Here is a 27,755-nt window from a genome sequence, read left to right as displayed (position 1 = left end):
AGTGCCAACTTTAGGGAAATACTTTGATCTGTTTTAGTTTTCCTTTTTAGGAGGAAATACACACGTATTTTTGGTTGTTTTACTGTGTGTGTGTGTGTTTTGCTTTTTTTTTTCTTTTCTTTAATAACAAGGTCATCCTGAAGTGAGAACATCCCTAGCAGTGAGAATTAGTCACATGGACAAGTGCCTAGCACATATACACAGGTCCAAACACTCCTGTTGCTACGATTGTGCCAAGTTTCCACATCCAGCCTCTAGTTATGCCAGATGAGTGAGTCAGTGCAGCCTGTAAATACAGACCCATACAAACCAAATGGCACATTTCTCCTCAATTAATTGGTGATAGCCACTGAAGATACATCATCAGCAAGAGATACAGTGGACCTGTACTCCTAGGCAAAATAGGGAACAGCCTCTGAAGAGCCATCCATGAAGTCCCTTTGCCCAATATTTATTTATCATACTATCAACTTTTATGCAGAAGCAAATGATGTTTCACTACAGAAGGGATTATTTGGTTCTTCCACCTTGTCTGGCACATGATAAAAAAAAAAAAGACGGTAATGTATTCTTCCTCTGCAAAGAAGGCAGCCTTATCTTTTAACAAATACGATGGGTAAAATCAATCCAACACGAAACAGACAAAGGTAAATCTTCCATTCATCTCCAGCAGTCAGGCTTTCAACCCTTCTGTTCTTATCATGACTCATCATAGAATAGGATGACTCACCCACAAAAAATTGTTCAAAGGTGAATTTTCCCAATCTTGCATCTGCTATTTACCAAACTTTACTGCCTTTAAACAAGGTTTATTCTTTGTCACTTGCCTCAAACATTGTCTCACAATAAAGTTTAAAATTACTGTGGCAGATGCCTCTTATGATCAATTGACTCAGTCTCAAAGCAGGATCATGCTAAAAAGGAGACACATAAAGCTGATATAAAACAGCAGTAAAACCTTTATGCTGCTGCCGACAATTATCCTGACCTATATTCCTACTTGTGTTTAAGTACTGATTTCCTCCCTAGCCATTCACCTATTTCAGAAACAGATCCACAGAGCTAAAATACAAAAGTATTTTACCATTTATTTATGCTAAAGTATTCACCATTTTTTGTGAGTATCTTCAGTGAGCAGAACCACGGTCTCCATAGAAGTCAGTGCACTAATGAAACAGGTTTCTTTGTCACACTGTAAGGAGAGCCCCTAACTTATGACAGCAAAAACAGATGAAAAAAGTCATCACAATCATTTCACTGGTAAAAATGATACTCTAAAAAACAGGTTTTCAATTGTTCCATAACTTACAGATACGTAAACTCCGATTTTTTTTTTTTTGTTTAATACAGCTACATAAAAAAGTGTCAGAAGCCTAGAAATTACAAACAAACAAACAAACAAACAAACAAACAAAAAAAAAAAACACTGCAGACTTAGTTTAAATTCTAAATTGTGAACCACTCCAGGTTTCTTCCTCTCTCTCTCTCTTTCTCTTTTTTTTCTTTTTTTCAGCAGTTAAGTTTTCAGTTCTGCAGGTGAGGCTACCCTGAAGTAAATGAGGGTATAAATGTTTATATTGCATACAATACCCTGTTGTAACTGCTTATGCCACCCACCCCTTTACTCCCCTTCCCAGTGAACAAAGCAAACTACCCCTCACTTTACGGACTGAGCTCTGGAGCACTCGTTATAGGGTGCAAGTGGTCACTTCAGGAGCTGCCAGCACCATAAAACCACACATTTGTTTTGGGACAGCTTGTTCACCCAGCTGTTCCCTTAGAGACAATGAAGGGATTTTAACGACTTGCGTTTTTTATTTCAGGCATTTCTAGACAATTATCTTCATCATTCCTTTTTCTGATGTACTGTAGTACTCTAAAATACCCTCAATTTTTCAGCAGCAAGTAAGCCTGCTTTAAGTGTAGACACTCTCAGAGATCACCAGTATCTTTATGCAATTAATTTCCTTAAAACCAGTTTTATTTCAAGAACAAGCTGGCATATCAAATATAGAAGGCCTACGTAAGTGATACCAGGTTCAGTGCTTTACTGCTAGCAGAAGTCAAGTTTCAGACAGATACCTTTCAAAGTCAGAAGCTTGCCCACATTTGGGGTTAACAATAATCCTGTTTCAAGCAGGATGGACTGGAGTCCTCCAGAGGTCCCTTCCAACCAGAGGCTCTAAGAAAACTGTCAGTATCTGAGGAGGACCGAGATGTTCAACCCCCTAACAGAGCCTACCCTGAATGCCCCAGCCCAAACATTTAACACAAGGAATTGATGGTGTCAAGTAAAAGGAAACAGAAGACAGCTGAGAGAACAACTGCTGCATATCCCAGAGCACTTCAAAGGAAAAGTGACTATTTCCCACTCCCTCTCTCTTCCCCAGCTCCTTCTTGTTGAGAACTTACTTACCCTGCTGGCTAACTTGCTATGCTGGATGGGTCGATGAGGACTTTAAGAACTGTAAATCATTCGCCTTTTTCAGGCAGATAATGCACACAGGAACACAGCAAGTCTTCCTGCTTTCAGTCCCCAAGTGAGATGTTCACGTGGTGCTGTCCAGGGAGAAGTTGGTCGGCTGTGGAGGAGTTAGTACCCTCTCCCTCCTAGAGGCTCAGGAAAGGGAACAAAAAAGCTCACAGATTTGGATTATTTCATGCCTGGCATAGGAGAACAATAGCAAGAAACAAAGCAATGCAAAGCAATACTGAATCAGTTCAAGCACTTTCAGCTCTGACAAAATAAAAAATTGTCTCAGCTCTTAAATCTATCTACAGCACATTCATAAGAGGAATGACCCAGGAAATTACTTATTCGTACACATAAACATACAGGTACGCTTCATCTTGCATCACATTTGTTACAAATACTCAGTGACATTCCTGTTACAGAATTTGCTTTTGTACTTTTGCTTATGTAATAAACAAACAGTGCATTCAGCTGACCAAGACAACCCAGGGAAGTAACAGCTATCAAATCTGCAAGTTTAGAAAGTCCACACAGCAGCAGCAAATCATAAAAAGTGCTTGTTCACAACCTCTGTTGAAGAGAACTGAGAGCGATTTCCAAAACATCCACTCCATTTCATTCCCTCAAAGTTCGTCAATGGCAGTAATATTAACCTTTGGCAACTCACACACTTCTTTGAAGTGACAGTTTTGAAGGATGTCCTTGTAATAGTCCTTGAAGTCTGCATAAGTAGAGATGGTTTCATTTGAGTGATGAAACAGCATCAGCTTTTCATTCAACAACATCTGCACTTGATACTCCTCTTTAGAGATTTTCACTTGATCACAATGGTAAAGCACAAACACCAGGTTGGCTGCATAAGGCACAATCTGGCCAGTGCGAAATTTCCGATGTGCTTGCCTGATGTAATTGTTTGCCCTGAGAGGCTCGTCATCTTTGAAGAAACCCATAAGAGCAAGCAGTGGTTGAAGGGTCTCTGCATGACCAACTTGTACAATCAAAGGTGAAGAAATGGGTTTTGAACTAATAAAAGAAAAAAACAAAAAGAGCAAAGGATCAGCAAGAGCCTGCGCTTCAAAACAAATACACCAACACCACAACTGTCAGCAGCAAAGGCTTAAAGAAGCAGACTTTGAACTTGTTTTACTCCAATGCACGATAAGAACCTGTTCGAGAATTTCAGTACACTACAGGCTTTTTAATAAAAAGTACCTGAGCTCTCTAACCTATGTTTTAACCCACATTAAGCTATTGGATCTTACACAGAATGTAGGAATTTGCAATAAATGCAATTAGGATATAGTTAGAGTGCAATACAAATATGGGAAACAAAAGCAAAAGCCAGATTAATGGTGTGCACTCATATACTCAGGATATTACTCTGAGTTCCTGTGTGAAACCAGTTACTTGTGCTCTTCTTGGGTGTGGAAAGATCCTTTGAGCACAATACAGCTGATAGACTGGTTTGTGATGAAATACGTTTTTCAATAGCACTGCCTCTTCCCACCAGGGATTTTAGAGAAGGGCAGTGAATCTGGAAGGCTTTGTTAACACGCAAAACAAACCTAGCCCTTCATCTGATGTGACTGGAGTGTCTGTCTACTGTCAGCACATAGGAAGACTCGAAGACATCCCGTTACTCAAAATTTCCTTAGCACAGATCCATTATGAACACGTGTAACCATTCTCCCATCACAGGCTGCTTGCAAAAACTGCCTGAGATTTTACTTTATTTTAACCAAATACGCACAAGTTTAAAAGATTTGCTTTAATACAAATCCCTGACTAAAATCTGACATCTTTTCCTAGGATGCTGAGGTGTGTTTAATAGGAATAATTAGTCAATAGGGTTTTTTTGTTATTCCCTGGCAAACGAGATGTAAAAAGTAACCAAATGACAAAACATAATGAACTATGAAGACAGCTCATCCACAAAGACAAATGATTTATTATTGAAACACGGTATTTTTCTTTAACTGTTCTAAAGTGATTACATTTTTTTTTAAAGTCTTTTTAATAAGCTTCTTCCTAAATCAGTCCTAGTTGTGGTGAAGAGAAGCCCATGGATTATCATCATTTCAGACCTGGAAAGTTTCAAGGGTTTTAGAATTAATTTTGCTAGATTTGAGGAGTAAAAGCTTTTCCAATTGCTGTCATAAAGTGTAAGTGACAATTCAGTTTCAAGCTGAAAATTACACCTAAGCACAAACTTATCTGCAGATTAATTACAGTAAACCCCCACTTCCCTTTGACGTAACCACAACCTGCTGATTGCCTGCATGGCAAACAAATGCCTTAACACGCAAACTGCTTTTCTCCCTGGTGCACCAACACTGGCACAGGACTTGAAACAGAGTTTTTCTTGCCTGTCTCGATGACCACCAATGTATATCGTGCTAAAACAAGAATCATGCTTTAACAACATGCTGCCAATTGTTTTTCCCTGTAATACAGTTCAACTCCTTGGAAGGTATCTCAGCTTACAGGTGGCTAGCATACTACCTGTTGGAAGGCAAAAAAAAATTCCCTCCACAATTTACTAGTGCCATTTATAAGCAAGTCTACTGCTATTGCTGATTCTTGGGAATACTTGCTCACCAAAAGGATTCCACTCCCTTAGGACAAAGGCCAGCAAGTTAAGGCGATGATTCAAACCACTAACACAGGCTAACAAAAAGGCAGTTTGTTAGACAAGATGTTCCACGTTGTTCAACTGCAGGACAGGTAAGAGCTGGCTTGCAGCACGAGGAAGCATCAGCCAAGATGAACATCTGCCCTGTGCTGCAGAGAAGGATGATGGCTTTTTGGAGCCATCTCCAAGCGGCCCTGGGAAGCCCAGGTCGCTGGCTCTAGCATGTATAAATACTCATTTAGCTTTTGTGAGACAAAAGGTGACATTTGGCAGCACTCCTGCTCACCAGCTGCCAGTGAAGTCCACCCACAGATGAGGCACATCTTGATTGGCCTGGAAAAGAGGTGTTTCCTCTGCTCCGAGCCAAAGCCTGAAGCAACTGAAAAATGTTTAACCGGGGTGGGGGGTGGGGGGGCTTACCTGCAGAGAAGAACTCTGACCACACTGGCAGGACTTCAGGATGGGCTCCGTGTGACCTGCTCAGTAGAGCCATAGTGTTTGTGCGGTGTGAAACACACTTTTGCACAACCCTGCTCCCTGGCCACCCTTCTGCCTATCCTCCTTAAGACATGCACATATGTCTATGCGAAGAAAATACAGAAGCCTGCCTGTTTCCCATTCAAAAGAAGCGTTACAACCACAGAAGGTTTTTCACCCCATCTCTTTGCTACATGAAAAAGCATCCATTCACCAGAGCCCCTCTTCCAGCTCCTCCAGAACCAGAGGTCCTGCCTGCATTTTTCCCCTTTTTATTAATGACTCTCCCCTCTGACTACTTCATTTTCAACTTATAAAGCTTTTGTATCCTTCAATACCTTTCTTCTTCCTTCTTCCTCCTTTCTTTGTTCTCTCCTTTTGCTCATTTGACCAGTCCACTTATATCCCCCCACTTCACACACATCTCTAGGGAAGTCTTACTAGTTTTTAGGACGCATTCACATCCCTCCTGTCAGTCAGTGAATGAGAACAGCCACCAAAAATGCAGGTGTAGAGAAGACAGAAGGATATTTATCTGGCCTCCTACAATTTCCAGGTCAGAAGACTGGGCCAGATCTGCAATTTTCAAGTCCAGTGGGTCTGATAAGATCCTCCTACAATTCTCCCTAGTGAGAACAATTTGCCTTGTTTTTATCTTGAATAAATGTGCTGCATTTGCAATGCCACTTAACTTCTCACCTCTTTTTCCCAGTAATTTACAACATGCTGAGCGGCCCAGATATCCTTGCAGATATATCTCCACCAGTGACCTGCCGCTCCCAGTAAAATCAATCATCTATCCCTACCCTCCATTTCTTGCATTTTTATTCTTCTTTTGTACCCATGTAAAGACCTTCTCCCTTAGTTCCAGGCTGCTTGATTTCTTTAGGTAAGGGAACCACTGAAATATTTTTTGGAAATCTAGACTGTACCTCCCAGGTCACCCTGTTGGTATGCTTGCTGATCCTTCCCCAGAGCTCCAGAAGATGTTTTCTTTTCAAAGAACCATACTGACACTACTCCAGTACATCACAGTGCCTGTTCATGCTAGCCTCAGGTGTTATTTCCATTAGATTGGCCTATGATTCTGATTCTCTCCTGGAAATGCTTCTTCATTTACCCTTTATTTATTGGTTTTTAAATCATTACACCTACCAGTCCCCAGAAGCTTCTTGGTTGAAACCACTGCACACTGGCTGTCATTTCAGCCACTTTGTCCCACTTCTCTTAGCACTCTTGGGTGAATACCACACGGCTCTGGCAACTTGGTATGGCTGCATTGTGTCCCAGCAGCACACCCTTAGGCATGTGCCTGTTTCTAAGTGTGGTGGTTCCTATCTCAGAGTTTACTAAGCAGGGAAACTAATAATGTACATATGCTGATGAAGCCTCCAAAACAAGTGTTACTACTATGCAGGCATTGCTGACTCCACCAGGACTGGATTTCACACATACACATCCCCAAATATCAGACATGCTAAGAAAAATGCATTTCATGCTGTGGCCAGCCATGCTGGCTTTACAGCAAGATTTGGCTTTACTTTCCAGTTGACGCTGTCAGGAACTCTAGAATGAGAGTAAATCACAAAAACGTGGGTAGCTTCTTGTTTCATTTCATATTTTTTTTAAACCAAAACAGTAAAACATACACTTCCGAAACAGTAAAACAAGTTATAACATTCATACTTGCACATCGTTGCACACATCAGAGTGAAGTTTTAAAGAACAAGGAAAGAAAAACTCACGAAGACAAAACATGGAACAAACAAGGCAGTCATGCTCACTGTGACTCAAGATTTTATTTCAGCTCTTCACCTTCTGAAATCCTCATGCTAAAAGGTCACAGCACTTGGGAGGTGAAACAAACTTCTCCCATTGACAGCCATCCCAGCATACTATTTTTTTATAAGGATTGAAGCTATTTCCTTATATTATACAATCCTTATATTATACTATCCTGTGATTTCAAGAGCCTCTTCAACACAGCGTACTTGACAACCTCTTTGGTTTCTCACCAGCACTGGATATTTGATTTCTGTCTAGGACTACTCAAGCACTCCATGTTCAATCTCTGTGGTCGTGACTCCAGTTCAGACTGAGGTTTCGTACTATCTAATGATAACGATAAAAATCACCATCAAGGTTAAAACACAAACAGTAATATTTTTAATTACAGTGAAATCAATAAAGATTGACTCTTTGGAACATGTGCAAAGGTTGTTATTGCCCAGACATTTCTGATAAAGTCCAAACAGGAGCACACAACGCAATCAGTGCAACACTGATAAATTCAAACAGTAGCACAAGCTAATAAAATTCTGAACTGAAGGCCTGAGATCTCCACACTCAATATTCTTTATGAACAATTAATTACTCAATATTAACAGTGGCAGACAAAGTTCTTGACATCATACTCAAGTAACTGCTAATGATACTCCATGCCACTTTTTCCCCCCCTTACTGCAGTAGTCAATGACTTGGGAAAGCACACTGACCAGTAGAAAAAAAAATGTCCGAAGTTTCCAACTTTCAATTGGAAAGTTGTTTTTTTAACATAAAACTTTGCAATAAAATATTTAGAGGTTATCTCAAGGTAATTGCTGGAGATAGGTTTCATATTCATTTTACAAGGAACTTCCAGCAGAGCACAAGTAGCTCTCACTGGGCAGAACAGGAGCAGAGGTCATTCAAGAGATGTGGGGACTTCAGCTACTGAACTGTCCTTGCTGTAATCTTTGAAGTCTGACCACAGCTGAAAATGAAGCAGTTACTGAACGCTCATCAGTACGATCCTGAAAACTAAGTCTAGTCATGGAAAAAAAAAGAGCCCTGTAGAGAAGCATGGATATAGGATTTATCATTCAGGCAACTTCCAGTTCTGCTTCTTCATGGCAGACTTGGGTTTAACCCTGAATCTTCTGCCTCAGCACACCCATCCTCAACACTAGATTGTTCCTACTCCTCCAGGACTACTCAAGGACCTTAGATATGGAAGAAATGACCTTTCTTTTAAGCGAAGTTCCTTTCCTAAACACTTTTGGCTAAGTGACTTTTGGCTAGAGACAACCCAAACCCCAAGAGATAGTGGGATAAGAAGAAACATTTCCTGCAGCAACACTTACCTGGCCAACCTTCAAACCTCATGTAAAAATTCTCCCAGTAACTTCAAAGAAGAGTTTTAACAACCGTTAAAGAAGAAATCTTAGACCACATTCTGCCCTCACCTCCACCCCAACACAAAAGTGAGGATGAAGGACTCAAACCCCTGTATTTTCAGCTACGGGATGAATTCTCCACCCTTCCCACCTTCCTCAGTGATTTATTTCTGGAAAAAACAGCAGGAGGAACCCCAAATCTGCAAGTGAACAGAAGAGACCAGGGAATGCTGGGGCAGTGGTGAGACTCAGAAGCAGCAGAAATACTCAGAGGTGTTGCTCTTAGTGGTATTACCAGTTGGGAGAAGAAGAAAAATCTGTTAAATGGTATTACATCCTCCTATGTCAAAACTTCACCTTAAACAGTAGAACAGACTGCTGTGCTCCTTCATTTTCTGAATGAGTACCAACACAATATGCCCTCACAAACACTGACATGATGAACATTTTCTTCTTGTCCAGCAAGAACATACATGAGCTCCTTCATAGCAAAGGCAAGTTTGAGAAGCTCACAAGAATACTCAAAACTCATTTAAAATCCTCATTAAATAGCAACAGCCCATATCTAGTTCCACAAGAGCTAATCACCCCAAACTACCTAAGCTTCACTGTGTTTAACATCACAGCTTCTGCAGTTTCAAATGCTCCTTTCCAAATGAACTCACCTCTCACCTTCTTAAGGACCCCTGAGATTAAATGCATTATGGTAGCAGCAGCATACCAATGCTAAATAGTTTTATGTTAGTTGCCAAGGAGGTGTTTTTTTTTTTTTCTTGTTTTTGAATTCCTTAGATAAAAGGCTATGACTATAAAAATGCTGAGCTATCTTTTTAGAGCAATTCTGAGTATGCAAATATTAGGCAATTAATCTGAGATTAGTATTTGAAAAGCATAAGCAATACTTTAGATACCTAGGTCCAGGCAGATGGATGAAGAGATGCTTTCCCAGGGGAAGTCCTCTGAACTACCCCAGGATCTGGGAGAAGTCAGCAACCACTCACATGCTTCAGAAATCCTGGCACAGGGATGCTGTAAGCACACTGCACGCACCTACAGAGACTTTCGCATCTCCACCTGCTTTCCTCAAAAGCACCCCTTAAGCATGTCATAAGTAATGCCTTTGAAAGACAAAGCAATAAAAAACAAACATGCAATATGGTATGAAGTGCCAATGCCAAGCTATTAGAGACATTCTTGTTTTATTAGTGAATGTTATCCCATTTCTTTGGTTTTCTGAAAATGAAAGACCTGAGTATTTTTCAGGTCCCCTAACGTAAGCTGTACAGTCTATCCACCTGCAGAGCTGCCATGCTGTTGTGTGAAGAGAACATTTTATTTGAGCAACGCAGTCACCCAGCACATACGCGTGTTCTCAAGTCAAGCAACTCTGTTTTAGTAAGGTACGTGTTCACTGACTCCTCTGAGCTGGCTCTGCAAGGGCCACCTTGCACCCGACAGCTGCCCCAGCTCATGCTGCAGGACATCCTGAACCTGCTGATGTAGCCAGAGAGCAGAGAGCCTGCACTGCAGAAATGCACAGCGCCAAACAAGAGTCTTACTGAAAGAAGTCACTGAACAATTTGGATCCAAGCAACGTTTGTTATTTTTGTTGTTGTTGTTGTTTTTTTAAATGCAGATATAATTTCTACTGAATACATGGAAACTTTTTGTTCTGTTCCTCTTATTCATACTATAAAAAAAAAAACAGTTTTGAACAGATAATGGTTTTCAGATCACATACTGAATTGGTTTATACTCAATCATAATTCTGAAAGGAGCAATTAAGGCACAGTATTTACCACTAGATGACTACAGAAAAGTTATCATTTCTGTAGTGAACTGACCTCCAGAGAGGGAGGGAAATAACAGAGAATAATAAAAGCTATCAATAAATTGCTAAATTAATCTGTTTACATTATGGCTCAGCCTGGTATAACTACAAAGATCACCTTCAATTTTGAACTAAGTTCAAACAGATATATATATATATATATACACACACACACACATACACACACATTTAAATACCTAGAAACTGGGTAGTCTTGGAGGAAACCACCAAATATTTTGCAATGTGTGCAAAAGGTTAGTATTTTGAAGCATTAGCCACATACTGTAAACACTGAGATGGCTCCAGAAAGTGTACCCCCCAGTTTAAAGAGACTTCTAGAAATCCATTTGGAGAGTACAGATAGTAACAGGTATTTTAGGTTCTCTTTTGGAGCAAGAAAGGCATACATTTAATATCTGAAGCTAGAAGAAAAAGTGTAAAACAGCTTTAGTGAACAGCTGATGATCTGGTAATAAAACTTAATAAAACCAGGAAACACAAATGACCTAGCTAATGCATTCTAATGCTGCTGCAAATGTTAGACTGTTGGTTACTTTACCCTTGAATGATTAAGTTAAGCTTTTCTTTGCGGAAGTGTGGTGAAAATGTACTTCATCTAACCTCTTAGTAGCTCTTCTATTATGTCTGCAGATCTCTGCCCAAAAAGGACTAGCTTTGTTAAATTATTTTTTTGGATGGATATGCCGTAACCCCCATATAACTAAACTAGAAATGAAAGTCTTTTCCTTTGTCCAACAGCTGTTTAGCCCTTAGCCTGAGACAGAGTACTAAGGAAGTCCAGTTATGGTAGCTGTTGCTATTACAGAAATTGTTCCTTAACTCCTGGTAACTACCCAGCAGCTACCTAGTTCTGGCCCAGGAGTGGTTACATTAGGTGCTAGTGAACCGCTGCTCTTGCTGTTCCTGTAGCCGGCTGGTGGATGCAGTGCCATGCCCTGGGTTATGGTGCAGCTTGGGAAAACACCACGTGCAGAGCTGTCAAAGAGGCATGTGAGCATGGCACAGCAGAACCCATTTAGAAGAGTGAGGAACTGCCAGAGCAGAATTGGTGAGCCTGTGGTTGTCTGTAGAAAATGAAGAAAGAAGTAGATGCCCAGCCTATCCCTGAGCTGGCGGTACCCCTCCCGTCCCCAGCCAGCCACCCCACATTAATTGTCCAGCATGGTATGGAATGCCCCTTTGGCCAGCAGGGGTCAGCTGTCCTGCTTCTGTCCCCTCCCAGCTCCTGCTGCACCCCCAGCCTCCTCGCTGGCAGGGCAGTGTGAGAAGCTGGAAAGTCCTTGACTCAGCGTAAGCACTGCTCTGCAACAATTAAAACTAGTAGGAGACATTTCTTCTCAGGAAGAGCAGTCAGGCATCGGAATGGGTTGCCCAGGGAAATGGTAGCATCACTGTCCCTGGGGAAGTTCAAGGAAAGGTTGGACCTCGTGCATAGGGACGTGGTTTAGTGGGTGACACTGGTAGCAGGGTGGTGGTTGGACCAGATGATCTTGAAGGTCTTTTCCAACCTTAATGATTCTATGTTACACTGATGAGACGCTAGAGCCTGAGCTGGAAAACATCATGTGGAATGTGTGGAACCAGGTAGATGAGGCTGCAATTTGCTCGGTCCTGCATTTTGGCCACCATCGCAGACAAGCCCCCTACTTGTTGCTCAGGCTCCATCGCAAGCATTAGCTTGGAGCCACCAAACACCACAGACATCCCACAGGCTTGCCTGCAAGATGTCCCGGCAATAAACAGCTCTTTCCGATTCTCAGGGGTTGTGTGAGTGCTTCATTCTTTTCAGGGGGGGGGGGGGGGGGGGGGGGGGGGGAGAGGGGGAAAGCGTGGTGGGGGGCAATGGGCTGAAGTTGCACCAGGGGAGGTTTAGGTTGGATGTTAGGAAGAACTTCTTTTCCGAAAGGTTTGCTAGGCATTAGAATGGGCTGCCCAGGGAAGTGGTTGAGTCACCATCCCTGGAGGTCTTGAAAAGACATTTAGATGTAGAGCTTAGGGATATGGTTTAGTGGAAGATTTGTTAGTGTTAGGTCAGAGGTTGGGCTAGGTGATCTTGGAGATCTCTTCCAACCTGGGTGATTCTTTGATATGCAAAGTATACCACAACCAACTTTTCAAACCCACCCTTGCTCAATTGTGTAACTATTGTGGTTGCTACATTTGTCTAAGATTAGCAGCTTCATATTGCAGCAAGTACCAAAACACTGATATCTCACCAACATGCACTGGTCCTATTGGCGGAGCAGTACTCACACCTTCACTGCTGTGAAGTACTCACACTTCACTACCGTGAAGCTTGGCTAACAGATTGAAAAGTTGCTGGGGCAATCAACAGGTATAGAAGAGATTCAGGGTACAGTTATTCCTAGCATCAGCACCATGCTAGGAGGGAAAATCTTAACAAGTTTTGGCCTTTAACTATCCAGAACTTGCAGAACTGATGCTGAAGTGAGAACGTATCAAACACTTAAGGAATGCTCCAAAGCAACAGCAACAAAATGCTTCTCTCCTAATTACTATTTTGACGTTCTGCACATATTCTAAAGGGTGTGGGTCTCCAGATGCTGCTCTTCACTGATTGGAGACATGCTGGGGCCCACAGATGTGCCACAAGGAACTCAAAGCTTCTTCCAAGGCAAAGAGCTACTCACTGATTGCTCTTCTTTATACCATTGACAAAGGCTGTCCCAGAACCAGATCTCTGGCAAACTGAACAAATAACTTCAAAAAAACACTGTCTGGTTTAGAGCAGCCTTGCACAGATTCTTACTCTGCAGCACAACAGCAAGTGGGCATGAACATATGCATTGCTACCTGGCAGTTTTGCAGGTACAACACCTTCTACTTATAATGAGGAGTAGGGACACTTTCAATAAGGCTCCAGAAGTGGGGAGAAAACAACAGGTTAGGGAAGAATATTATCCCATGGGCTTCTTTGCCACATAGTTGCGTAGCCTGATTTTTTTTTTTTTTTTTTTATCTGTAACAGGCAGGCTTGGGAAGAATTCAGCTATTCTCTCTTCACAAAAATGAAGTGCTTTATGGACTTGGACAACTGCTCAACTATGCCATTTCAGTACAACTCACCTGGTTTAAAGTTACAGTCAACTCCTATGATACTTTTTTCTTTTTTAATTAAGATGATTTTTAAGGAATAGAGCCCCTGACCTCACCCTAGAAACGTGACTACTACATTTCCTTACAGACAGGCAAAGAGGCATGGAGGAATGTCATCCTGGAAGACCCTATTACAATGTTGGTAAGGTCTCGAGGAAAACATGTTTTCTACCAAAGAATTAACCTTTATTGGATATTTACATTTTATTGCTACTGAGGATGCAGAAGAATAGGGTCCCTGCATGAGTGTGCTGACAGTAGGTGATCACTAGTACAACTATCAGTAAACACAGTGTCAGGCCCCAGCTCCTAAGCTCCAACAGGTGCTGCAGTATCTTTCCAGTGGCACGCCGGATGGGGACAGTTGACAAGAGTAAGTCTACAGTGAAAATCCCTTTCACAGCCTTCATAGCCACCTTGCTGCACAGCACGACCTACACAGTGGAGACTACTGGTGGTTTAAAACAACTATTCTCTTGGAATATATATGATATTAAAGATCCTCAAATGTCCAAAACTTTTTCACTGCAAATTGATGGTGGGACTTATTAACCACAGATATTTATTAGTACTGCAGATACCTTCACATAAAAAGTATCCCTAGAAGGCTGGCAAGTAGGATAAAAGTCAGATAACCCTATGCATCTGAAATGACACTAGACATTCAAGTCCAAGACACTGAAGTTGTAACTCAGGTGGCTCAGCAAATGCCAACCCTCTGATGGTCTTATAGTCAAAATCTTGAAAATTGGAGAGATTTTCATCATTTTCTTAAGGGTAGACTAATCACCAGCAGATGTTTTCTCCAGAAGAAAGAAGAGTGAGCTTTAACAATGTGACAAATTAGGCAAATAACTTGAAGGCTGGTGAACAATCAGATTGCAAGGTCAAGAAAAGCTTCACAGAAGAAACAGTGGAAACTCTTTAATTCAGCTGTAACTAGGAATGAAAACAGGACAAAACTACTAAAAATACATGTAAGTATTTGAAGTATGCAATAAAATGCGGAGCTGCCAGCACCATTCTCCACTGACAAAACTAGAGCAGACTGGCAAGTTCAGATGCTCTAACTTTTTGCTGGAACAGAAATGCTTCCCCTTCTGCTTCTGGATAGCCCAAATTAAACTTTTCAGAAAGACGGGAGAAGCTGGAGCAAAGACAAGGTTCTGGAAGTCAAATTATCCTTACAGTTGCAGAACAAAACAGAGCTAAAATCGGTGTTTGACACAGCTAAATGAGACAACATTTCATCACCACACAGGTTCTTTTTCTGAGTAATAAACTGCTGCAGATGTATTTAACCTGTTGTGCTGCACCGCTAAAAATAAAAAGCAACCAGCACAACCAAGTATTTTCTACTGTTAAAAATACAGGCATATTTTTCATTTGTGTTGTTTCTTGTTCTCAGCTGTACTCTCAAATTGCTGCAGGATCCTGGATAAGTCTCTTTCCTTAGGTGAAAAAGCATTAATTGCACCTCTACTCTTAGACCACGAGAGATACAAGCTGTTCTCCATTGGCCGTGGCAGAGAACATAATTATAATTTTAAGTGCACAGGCTATCCAATTCAGATCAGGTCTTCAGTGCTTTAAGACTGCCACCTAATGTCGTGGGATGGGGCTACACGCTCCTTCTGTATAAGGCACTGTGGAAGTTTTCAGTTACCACTTTGGAAGGGACGCAGTAAACAGACTGCTCACCAAGCTTTGGATTTTGCAAGATTTTTAGGGTTCCTATTCATTACACACATATGAACTCTCTACCTTCTTCCCTCTGGGGCAGAAACACAACAAAGAGACTGACATGCTGTAATGGAGCTTGTGCAGCCAAAGTTGAAAGGCAGGAGGAAACTATCTCTGTCCTTTAGTACGCTGCCTGCTCTTCCCCCAGGTTCTGCTCTTGTAACTTAGGGACTGCTAATCTACTGCTCAATAAATCACAAGTGCAGATTTGAATTTTGTCAACTACAACTTTTTTTTTAAATATTAATATTATTAACCTAACAGCTATCACATACACAGTTAAAACGCACACGGCTACTTTCTAAATAGCCACTGTAATTTAAGGATTGAAGTCTGTCAGTGTTCAAGGAGTAAATACACTAAAAGCAAACAAAACTTATTGTTCTCCTCACATGAGTCAAGCTATGTTAAGAAGTTATTTTTCACTTTTCAGAAAGGCGGAAGGGTCTTGAGGGTTTTGCTTGTCTGCTTTTCTTTTAACCTGCACTTCATCTTCTTATTCCCAGTTCTTATTTTCTGTCTTCATAGAGGCATAGACACAGCATACAACAGAGGCAATCAGAGCAGCGTGCCTGTCAATCTGTTCACAGTTGGATGCTAATGACCTGCGGCCTAATGCATTTTTTATTTATCTCCCTAGTAGGCTGAAAAAAGGATGCAGGGAAGGTTTATTTAAAGGGCAATCTAAAATAACCACGGCTTTGACTCTACCACTATCAAAACAAGAGGGATCACTGACTCTGACAGCCTTGGATTTCCAAATGCCAGCACAATCATTTGACAGCACAATGTCTTAAGCCAGCTTGGCTGCAGGGGGATTGCCATCCCCAGCCACTTCCTGCTGCCCACCTTTCCCCCACAGCAACTAGTCCCCAAAACCAACCTTATTTCATGCTTTCAACTGCCACATTTTAACCCGTTCATGGCAAAATGAACAGGGTTGTCTCCTTTGTGCTGGCTGGTGTGCAGCACAGCACTGATTCAGAAAGGTAGAGGGCTATGTGCTGCCCTCCTCAGCCCTCACTTCTAGCCGTGGACAGCCCCTTCCTGGTGCTCATTAGAGCAGGATCAAGGAACCAACATGGATGCTAGCACTGAAAACGCCTGCATGTAGATCTCAAAAGGCACATTTTTAATTCCCGCTTTACTAAGCTGATGCTCTGTTAAAAAGGACACCTCAGTCGGATTTTCCACCTGAATACCAGAAAGTAATTAAGATAGATAGTATCTGGTTTGTTTTTCTGAGAGAGAACTCCGCTTTAGATCAAAGAAACCATGCTGTGTATAAAGCATGACTTCCACATTCCTGCAACGCCACACTCTGGTGATGAACATAGTGCATCTCTCTGTATCCAGCATGGAAGCACAGCAAAAAAGCCAAGCATGAGTTTGAGAATTACACTTCAGCTGACTTAATACATGGTTCTTCTATCACTGCTTACATCTAACTTGGATCCTCAGTTGGCAAACATCTGAAGGAACACAACTTTGCAGTCCTCTCTGCTGTGAAATGATCAGCATCACAGAAAACCCAGAGCAGCTTGCCCAGGACTGTGCCACGGTGGCCTTTGAGGACCTCCAAGGAGGGAGAATCCATAACTGTATGGATCATTCCTCTACTCCAAAATGTCAATGCTACTTGTAATTTCAATCTGACAACTGAAAGGAAAGAAAGTGCTTTCTAAAGTGTTATCAAGCAAAAAAATACATACATTCATCCTCAAACATCAGTGACTCATGCTTTGCTTTCTGAAATATATATTAAAAAATAGTATTTTTCTCCTGGGTATTATGTAGATCTACTTTAATATACTAAATTTAGAAGTAAAGTCCCAAGGATGCTAGGAATGCAAGAACTTCTGCTGCGTATAACTAATATTTGCAATTCAAAGCTGAATTTGCTTATTTTAAGTTACAGTTACTCATACATTGATTCCTACAAACTATTTAAAGGTACAATATTTATACAATCTTGATATCATGTGCTCAATTTTACGTACCTTGGTAAATATTTCCACAGTTACCTACTGAGGTACTAATTCACGTGGTTGATCACTAAGCTATGAATTTGTAATTCCTTTGTTTGAATCACAAGCATTCACACAGGTTGTAAATTAATTCTCATATGAATGCACTGTATTTAAACCTAAAGCAGACCTCAAAAAATGTATTACTGGCATGTGAAAGCAAATACAGGTAATTCTGTGACATAAACATCTCAAACTGTAATTGAAGCCTTTCTTTTCTATGCTGTTTTCTCCATGCCACATCAGATCGCTACTGCTGACTGATACCAGCTGATAGGACTAAACAATATACAAAAACAGCACAGGCATCACATCTTTAATTCCTAAGGAAGCGTACAAGCAGTTACACCCATGGCACTAGAAAGGCTTTTTCGAGGGCTGCACAACTTAGAGGAAGGAGTACCACTGCTATTCATCCTCCACTGACACAGGATGACTGTTGCCAAATCATGTAACTACATGAATACAAACCACTTTGTCAGACCACCATCCTTTGAAGACACTTGCTTGTGGTATCTTTAAGGCATTTACAACAACTTCAGGACTGAAGAGTCCTTCTCCTGTTTCTACAAGGCACTGAGTATACCACCTGAAGTTTGCCCTTCTGTAGTTACAAAGAAGTAGGCATGACAAAGGCTGGTTTGCTGTTATAGATCAAGACTTGTGGATTCTGCAACCAGTGGTTCTGCTCTAGAGTCACCAAGTGTTTGGACTGCTTTGGTCTAATTATTTATTTTTAATCTGAACAGAAAGCTTTAATAGTGCAAGAGACTCAAATCAAACACACGTAGAAAGAAAGAAAGATTTTCACGCCAAAGAGCTTAAATAACAAGAAAACAGGATATATCATGGGGACTTTTTCCAACTCAGAGTCCTCCCATTTGCACCACAAATGGGTTTTAATGAAGATTTTTTGAACAGAAAGTTCATTGTTTTAACTCAATGGCCTCTCCTCAAACTGTGCACAACACAAAGAATATGTTGTCAGACACAGTAATTGGCTGTCCCTTGGAGGCCTGTTCAGATCAATAGGTTAAAATATTGAAATAAATCTGTTGTGCACAAGAACATCAGTGGAAGAAAAAATATATATACCCTTTACAGTAATACTGCTCTATTAAGCATTTTATTTCCTCTATTACAAATTCTCATAAACCAAACTCTCCTAACGTCATTACGTTTGGAAATGTTTTACTTCTATTTGCATTAAATTCAACTCAGGGTTGATCACAGAAAGCTTGCAGTTAACACAAAAGGCCTTTTTTTTTTTTAAATTTACCTTCTGCTCTCTTCCACCGCTTTGTCCAACTGCTGGAAGATATCTTGGAATAAAATGCAGCTGGAGCGACTATTGATGTCATAGCCATATCCTCTCTTCCAGTATTGCTTCAGGTCATTCAAGTATTCCAGTACCTGAAGTTACACAGTTCACAAATTTTTACTATTGCACAAAGTAGAAAAAAACACAGCATAGAACAATGACGCTACTGCACACTACATGAAATAAACAATTCTTTGAAAAATAAAAAAAAAAATAAAAAACGAGGTTCCAGCTCAAAGTGTTTCTGCATGAAACCTGACACAACGGATCAGACCAAAGAGCCACCAGATTCAGCATCTTGTATACAACCCTACTCAGAATCATGGCTAAGGAAAATGGTACACACGTTTCCCCACACTGCAGTAATTTTTAGCCCAGGACTTTCTAGAAATTTAATAGACTTCAGTAGATTCTCCCCCACAGCAGCACAATTTCCCTTTTCAACATATCAAGTTTTAGCCTTAACAGTATCCTGCAGATTGGCTTCTAAATGTGGAAAAAAAAAAAAAAAAAGTTTAATTGGAACCTTTGGAACCTCCTGCTACTAGCTTTGTTTGTTACCTTTTAGTTACTGTACATGACAAGACAATCCCTTTCCACCACTGTAGCATTTCTGATTTGCAGTTGAAAATTTTATGAAGGTCAAAGATCCTCAGCTTAGTTAATCATTCTTCAAATGGAAACAACTCCATTGCTTAAGTAGTTTGTGATATTCTGTCCTTTTTGAGATGTGGGAGACCAAAACCATATACATCTCAAGACAGAACTGCATCTTAGATTTACGTAAGAGCACATGAAGCTCTCCTTGTTTTTCTCTATTCCCTTTCTTATAAGCACTAAAATTCTTTTTAATTTTTATTCATTAACTCCATTGTAGCTGACCTACCATTTTCATGTATTTAGCAGATTTTCAGCACCAAAATTTCACTTCTAAGTGGCAAAAACTTAATCTGAGTACCTGCCACCTAAACAAAACTTTATCTTCTTATCCCATTCATCATTTTACACTGAACACCATCTGTCACTGTACTGCTGGGCAATTCAACCTTGCAGGGTCCATCTGCAAAGCTTTTCAAACACCCCATATTCTTAATAACCCAAGTAACTCTCTTTAATCAGCAAATTTTCCCACCTCTCTCCTAATTTACTTATAGAAATAGTGAATGGGACAGGTCTCAGCACAAGTCCATGCTAACACACCTCCTTTTTGAGAGGTGGCCACTTAATTCCTGACTCTGTTGCCCACCCTTACGTCTACCTCACATCTCTCTATGCAGAGGTCCTCCCTCTTCTCCAGGGCTGCTAAGCTTACTTTAGAGCCTCTGCAGGGACTTTACCACATGTTCTGGAGTGCTAAATAAACATCATCGCCCTTAATCCCCATCTCTCTTGACCCAAAGAACTCTAGAAAGTAACTGGATACTTTTTTTTCAAAAAGGGGAATCCAAAGCAATTCATATTTATCCAAGTTCTACAAGCTTTATTGACAGGCATTAGGTTTAGAGATCTGATGGTCACCAAAACCAACTAAAAAGAAGTCTTAGAGGATCTCTAAGACCTCATTTGCTGTCCTCTAGAATCGAGGCGTTTTATCATATGAAAGTATTATATGCAAAACACAGTTGTCCACAGCATTTCAGGTGTTACGGGAAAAAAGGCATTATATGAATTAAGTGCAATGGGAAAAACAAAACAAAACAAAACATTTTAATCAGGATGAATCAAAGCTGCACCAGTATTTAAGTCGGAATGAAGAAGGGTATTTCAGTCTTACTGTTAGATTGATCAAGAGTTCTTTGTAGACCAAAGAAGCTCTTCAATAGGTTGAAGAACAAGAGGCACAGAACTTACAACTTCTGACTTTGCAAAGGATCATATCTGAACATTAAGACATCTTTTGAAGGCTTCTCAAATCTTTCTCCCCTCTACATTCAGCACCTACCTTGGCATCCTCTTCACTGAAGAGCGAACACCATGGGGAGGTCACATTTTTTATGGCCAACTCATATGAGCAGGTGAGAAAAGCCACTTGAACAAGATCTGCAATAAATCCAAGAAACCCGCAAAACATAAACCACCACTACAGAACTAGCAACTTCAAAGAACTAACAAATTCAAGCTGCAAGTCTTCATGTCACATTTGGCAGAAGGGGGGAACAAACAGAGCACATTCCAAACCTAGCGCTGCACGCCTGCCGATGTACATGCTATAGGTGTTGATTGCTGGTGTGTCCTTATCACCACAAAAAATGCAAGAGTGGGTGGAAAGTGTCTGCTTAATGCAGAGCAGTCTTTGGCTACCACTACTCAATGTTGGCATTAGTAGCTGAGTTTACATAGCAGAGTGCTGCAGAGCTTTGGGATTGAGTCTTTAGGGGGAAGTTGGAAAGGAGAGCAGTGTGCCTACTTCTGAGGGCTCCCCCAACATTTAACCTGAGGGAAACCTGGCACTTCTTTTCCAGACAAGCGAAGGTGCTATGTGGATGTACAGGTCCACCTGTCCCATGGGTTATTTGTGTGTTTGAATTGTAATATGTTTTACAAAAGAAGCTAAAAACATAGCATTATATCCCTTAAGACAAAGGTAAAGATGGTATCACCTGTACCATAGTAATACAGATATTTTGAAAGGTGTTTTGACTGTTGGCTAACAAGCATTCCCTGTTGCAAGACTGACATATATTTTGTACACCTCATGCATTTCATTCCTCATGACTGCATCTAGACTAGTTTAGCGCCTATTTAAAGTTACCTACTCTGCATAACTACAAAGCACGTTGGAATTTGGACTTAGCCTTGTATTTACATGAAACAGGCACTCGTTACCTGCGTTTAACTCCTCCACTGGCAAACACAAGGCACTTGCTACCTTTTCCAAAACCTTCCTCATCTCAGGCCCCTCTTTGAAGGCATTCACTTGGTGCATTGCCGTATCGTTCTCCTCCACCAAGGCGATGAACTTGTCGCAGTGATCGAAAAACCTCATCAAGGCATCGTTCACCTCGATCTCCGACTCTGAAAGCAAAAACCCGTGCTCAGTGCCGCGCTCCTTCCCCCGGCAAGCAACCAGGGAAGGGTAGGCCGCGCTGGAGCAGCGGGGGGCCGCTGCCCCCTCGGGGGCCGGGGTCCCCTCGGCTCACCGTCGCCGCCTAGGCTGAGGGACGGCCCGAGGCCGCGGCGGAAGGCGGCGCCGCTCTGCAGGCAGCGGTGCTTGGAGCTGCTGGCCAGCGCCAGGCGGCGGCGGGCGGCGAAGAGCGCGGGGAAGCGGGCGGCCAGACGGCGGGCCAGGTGCTCCATGTCGCGGCGGCCCTGCGGCGCTAGCCGCCCGTCGAGGCTCTCCTCGTACCACATCTGCCAGGCGGCCAGGGCGGCGGCGGCGGGGCAAGCGGCGGCCGGGCGGCGGCGGAGGCGGCCGTGCAGCTCGGCCAGGCGGCGGATCTGCCCGGCCGTCGGGTAGCGGGTGCCGTGGCGGAGCAGGGCGCGCAGCTGCAGCGGGGCGCAGGCGGCGGGCAGCCGCGCCCCGGCGGCGACGGGCCCCAGGGACAGCGGGTCCTCTGCCAGGTGCGGGTTCACCTCCTCGTAGCGGGACTTGGTGCCGAAGTAGCCGCCCAGCCCCGCGCTCGCCGCCGCGGCCACCAGCAGCGGCAGGAGGCAGGCGGCAGCGCGGCGCGGCGCCATGGCGGCGGCTGCAGGAAGAGGAGGAGCAGGCGGGCGGGCGGCTGCCGCCTCTCGCCTTCCCCTCGCCCTCCGGTCTTGAGATGGGCAAAAATATCTGAAGTCTCAGTCCAAGACAGAAAAGTATTGTTTTGGGCCCAGAGCATGGCCTGGGGAGACGTGTGCTTCATACACACAAAGCACTGGCTCTTTGCTTTTCCCTCCCTGCCTACACAGTCAGAATGTTGCTTATCACAGTTGAGAATTTTCACTGAATAAATTGATTTTCATGGGGCATTCATTCAGCTAGGGAATTTTCTTTGTCATCTGACCTGTCTCCCGCTACATCAATAACCAAAACAAAATGTTAGTGCAATCATATACAAAGACTCACACAGTGTAGGCAATGCCTTTATAGCTGATAGAGTGTAGGGGTAAGGTATTTTAAAGCTAGGTATATATATAGGAGTAGGTATTTTAAAGCTTTGGGGGCAAGTTACAGGCTATCTGTTAAACCAGCTCTGACAGCTGTTGCACAGTGATACTGTGCAGGGCTACTTAACAGGGTTCTGGGTGGCCTTGGGAAAAGAAACAGTATTGCGAAGTAAATGTGACGCCCATCTACAAGAAGGGCCGGAGGGCAGACCCGGGAAACTACAGGCCTGTCAGTTTGACCTCAGTGCCAGGGAAGCTCATGGAGCAGATCCTCCTGAGAGTCATCACGCAGCACTTGCAGAGCAAGCAGGCGATCAGGCCCAGTCAGCATGGGTTTATGAAAGGCAGATCCTGCTTGACGAACCTGATCTCCTTCTATGACAAAGTGACGCGCTGGGTGGATGAGGGAAAGGCTGTGGATGTGGTCTACCTTGACTTCAGCAAGGCTTTTGACACCGTCTCCCACAGCATTCTCCTCAAGAAACTGGCTGCCCTAGGCTTGGACTGGCGCACGCTTCGTTGGGTTAGAAACTGGCTGGATAGCCGGGCCCAAAGAGTCGTGGTGAATGGAGTCAAGTCCAGTTGGAGGCCAGTCACTAGTGGCGTTCCCCAGGGCTCGGTGCTGGGGCCGGTCCTCTTTAATATCTTCATCGATGATCTGGACGAGGGCATCGAGTGCACCCTCAGTAAGTTTGCAGATGACACCAAGTTAGGTGCGTGTGTCGATCTGCTTGAGGGTAGGAAAGCTCTGCAGGAGGATCTGGATAGGCTGCACCGATGGGCTGAGGTCAGCTGCATGAAGTTCAACAAGGCCAAGTGCCGGGTCCTGCACCTGGGGCGCAATAACCCCAAGCAGAGCTACAGGCTGGGAGAGAAATGGTTGGAGAGCTGCCAGGCAGAGAAGGACCTGGGAGTGATGGTGGATAGTCGGCTGAATATGAGCCAGCAGTGTGCTCAGGTGGCCAAGAAGGCCAACGACATCCTGGCTTGTATCAGAAACAGTGTGACCAGCAGGGCTAGGGAGGTGATCGTCCCCCTGCACTCGGCTCTGGTGAGGCCGCACCTCGAGTACTGTGTTCAGTTTTGGGCCCCTCACTACAAGAAGGACATGGAGGTGCTTGAGCGGGTGCAGAGAAGGGCAACGAAGCTGGTGAGGGGCCTGGAGAACAAGTCCTGTGAGGAGCGGCTGAGGGAGCTGGGCTTGTTCAGCCTGGAGAAGAGGAGGCTCAGAGGCAACCTTATTGCTCTCTATAGGTACCTCAAGGGAGGCTGTAGCGAGGTGGGGGTTGGTCTGTTCTCCCACGTGCCTGGTGACAGGACGAGGGGGAATGGGCTTAAGTTGCGCCAGGGGAGTTTTAGGTTAGATGTTAGGAAGAACTTCTTTACCAAAAGGGTTGTTAGGCATTGGAACAGGCTGCCCAGGGAAGTGGTGGAGTCACCATCCCTGGAAGTCTTCAAAAAGCGTTTAGATGTAGAGCTTAGGGATATGGTTTAGTGGGGACTGTTAGCGTTAGGTCAGAGGTTGGACTCAATGATCTTGAGGTCTCTTCCAACCTAGAAATTCTGTGATTCTGTGATTCTGTGAAATCATCTTGTTGAAGTCTTTGGCTTGAGCCTCCTGAGTGTGAAAGGTTACTCCTCGCCAAGCTGAAATGGAGACCTCTAGGGTATATAGTAAAAATTGTTGACAGCAAGGATTCTGTTCTGTGTGTTTCACAGAGACGTATCTAAAAAGGGATCAGTTTTGTGATCTCTAAAAACCTAGCAGCGAGCATGTCAACTGTCAGCAATTAATCTTACTTGAGAAGTAATGCACCCAGTTATTCTGGTTGGGCTTCTGTTTCAGCTGTGTCTCGGTCACAGTGCACAGCACTTGGCTGTTTCTGTTGCTGGTCATATTCTGTTCTTCCAAGCCTTGCACAGATTGACGCAGCTACTGGGATCCCTAGCCAGTTTTAGTAAAGTACCAAGTAAGCACAGTGCTGACAGGCAGCAAGGTTTGGCATTCGTGAGCCAAGTTAAATTTCTGTCTTCTTTTCAGAGATCAGGAATATTCAAAACAATGCCAACTTCAGAACAGAGGAGCTGAGTCTGATTATCAGAACACACAAGATAGTTTTGAACAAACGCTTACCAACCTAACAATATGTTTGCAGTTCCACACACAACATGGTCAGTTCCTAGAGTTTTATGTCATTTAAAAATATTCTCAGGAGTGTTTTCATGCCCAAAGTTAATTTACACCAGTGTTCTTCATACCGGTTTCTATCATTACGTGTATCAGCAAGACGCTCCTGCTGTTTTGAAGCAACACTAAGGATACTAAAAAGGGCAAACAATCTCACAGTGATTCAGAAGATGATCTCCCCAGTAAGGTAGAACACCCGCTGTGCCCTGTTTTAATTGCTAGTACATTCAGCAGATAAACAAACTTAATGATTTCACAGGCATTTCACTGGTCACAGAGATGTGTTGCAAAGGGCTCAGATTAAACATGGAAAATGTAACTTTGTGTGAGAAGGTGATGCTAATAACTAGTTATTAAAAAAATGCCTACTGTATAACACAGTGGTAATCAAAATCGGTGGGACAAATAAAAGTGTTTTGATGATTTGTCTAGTATAGCTCTTTTCATAGATTCATAAAATCACAGAATGGTTTGGGTTGGAAGGGACTTTAAAGATCATCTAATTCCAACCCCCTAGTATGGGCAGGGACACCTCCCACTAGATCAGGTTGCCCAAAGCCCCACTCAGCCTGGCCTTGAGCACTTCTAGGGGTGGGGGCATCCCTAGAAGCTTCTCTCAGCAACCTGTTCCAGTGAGGAACATCACTTATGTTTTTAGATCTCTTAGATGTTTGAAAATACAGAGTGTTAATTTCAAGTGTGATTAAATAAAAACTAATCTGTGGTGGTAGTTTCCATTCTGGAAAGGGAACTCTATGACTTAAATTCACAGTGAAGACAGTTACCCCTGACCATGATCTCTAACATGCTCCTATCACTCCTATTCCTCTGGAAATATCTACTTGAATTTATTGCTTGTGCATTTTGGATGTCTTTCAAAGGATTTTTTTTTCTATGTGTCTGTTCAGGAAAATCTTATCAATACCATTTTGTTCTATGAGAAACCATGTCTAGCTATTTCCCCTTCTGAAAGGGTGCTGAAAATATTGCTTTTCTTCCTTCAAAGCTTTTTATCACATCTCTCCTGAAAACAGCTCCAGTTCATACCCCAAAACTCTGGATAAAGCATTTCCATAGCAGCCAAGTTACCATTTTCATCCTCCATAAGTATTGTGATATCCCTTTTTGATCCTTCTTTGTCTTTTGTATGTTTAAATAATAAGAAAAAATATATAATTATGCCTGCTCCAAATGCTTTTATGACTGTATCAAATTGTTATCTCCTTTATTCTTTATCTTTCTCACATTGTTTCTTTACAGGTTCAAGTATGATGATGCTGTGGGTGGTTAATTCATAAGTCACATTTCCATTCCCTGGCATTTTTTTGTTATTTTGTAGTGCAGTCAAGTCAGTTTCAAAGAACTGACCTGCATTATTTCCTTATTTCTGCTTTGGATTTTCCTTACAGGCACATCAGTTTCCAAACCAAGCTGTATTCAAAATGCAACTGGGTAAGTTAATGCATTAACCTTTTCTGAAAACACTTTGTTCCTTATAAAGCCTTGTTCCTCAGTGCTTTGATGGCCTGTAATTACCGTTAATGCCAATATATTTCTTAAGCAGCCAAAGACTGGGGAAAGCATATTTTAATACATCCCCATTTAACTGTATGTTATTAGCTGCTCTTTTTAGGAGCAAAGGAACTGTTCCCATTACCAGTCTGAACATTCAGATAATTCAAATACTACAGAATTCACTGCCAGTGACTGTAGAAGTGGGGGTTGGTTCTCCATTTCAGCTTTCTTTATAGCACTTTTAAAACTGATACTATTAATTACACAGTCCAGTGGGGAAAATATGTTGGCCTCTTATTTTTGTGTTCTTCTTTCTTTCTTGTACAACCTGTCCTTTCGTCTTCATTAATTTTGAGGGATTGATCTCAAAGAAAGAATCTCTTCCTGCTGGCTGCCAGCCATGGCTTTTAGGAGAAGAAGAAAAGCTGTTGTCAACTTTCAAGCTTCACAGTCCTGGAAGCGGTGCTGTTTGGGCACTCTGCCCTCACCATTGGGTGTCATCTTCAGAATAAGGTTTGCATAGGCTTCAGCAGAGATAGCTCAGAGCAGAAAGATACCCACTATTCATTTCTGTGTCTATTTGTTTATTCTCTGTAAGTAATGGAATCAATTCCACCTCTGAAGGCAGAAAGCAAATTCAACAAGATCGAAGCACACTGCATACTCCAAACAACCCAATTCTATCTTATTCAACCAGATGAACCCTGGGAATGTGCTGTGCTCTCGTTGACAGTGGAGGGGCTGCTGGCCAGGGCTAGGCTCAGATGCCAAGGCACAGGCAGTAGCCCAGGTATTTACGGGAGGTATGTTACCATTCTGGCTCTTGGTCAGAACAGGAGACGTGACCAGGGGTAGAGATGAGGGTAGAGATGAGATGAGATGAGATGAGATGAGATGAGATGAGATGAGATGAGATGAGATGAGATGAGATGAGATGAGATGAGATGAGGGTAGAGTAGAGATGAGATGACAGCGAGTTTGATCTGGCATAAAATGGGTCAGAAAGATGAGGTGATGGGGTGAAGACTCAGAGCAGGCAGGGTGCTGGCTTGGAGCAGCTCAGCCTGCATTTGGGTCATGGCTTCACACTCAGAGACGGGGCACTGGCACATTACCTTTGTCAGCTTCTTGTGCACTCCATTAATGTCAGTGATAACTGAGATACT

General features: G+C 42.6%; 1 protein-coding gene across 2 annotated transcripts; it reads right to left on the bottom strand.

The window, feature by feature from the left end:
* Positions 1 to 83: 83 nt before the first annotated feature.
* Positions 84 to 22,475, bottom strand: MINPP1 (multiple inositol-polyphosphate phosphatase 1). 2 transcript variants are annotated; one of them, XR_004253478.1, is made up of 6 exons: positions 21,938 to 22,475; positions 21,624 to 21,812; positions 20,740 to 20,837; positions 18,756 to 18,889; positions 2,417 to 3,496; positions 84 to 1,547 (listed from the first exon to the last, which is right to left on the bottom strand). XR_004253478.1 is itself a non-coding variant. In XM_032191128.1 (5 exons), exons 1-5 carry the CDS (start codon positions 22,473 to 22,475, stop codon positions 3,097 to 3,099), a joined length of 1,359 nt encoding a protein of 452 aa, XP_032047019.1. In that variant the 3' UTR covers positions 84 to 3,096. The 2 variants fall into 2 exon arrangements, 1 of the variants encoding a protein (XP_032047019.1); XM_032191128.1 differs by having other exon boundaries at positions 84 to 3,496.
* Between the last annotated feature and the right edge of the window lie 5,280 nt (positions 22,476 to 27,755).

Source organism: Aythya fuligula, chromosome 7 (genome assembly GCF_009819795.1).
Source record: "Aythya fuligula isolate bAytFul2 chromosome 7, bAytFul2.pri, whole genome shotgun sequence".
Classification (NCBI taxonomy): Eukaryota; Metazoa; Chordata; class Aves; order Anseriformes; family Anatidae; genus Aythya; species Aythya fuligula.
This window is presented reverse-complemented; position numbering and strand designations above follow the sequence as displayed.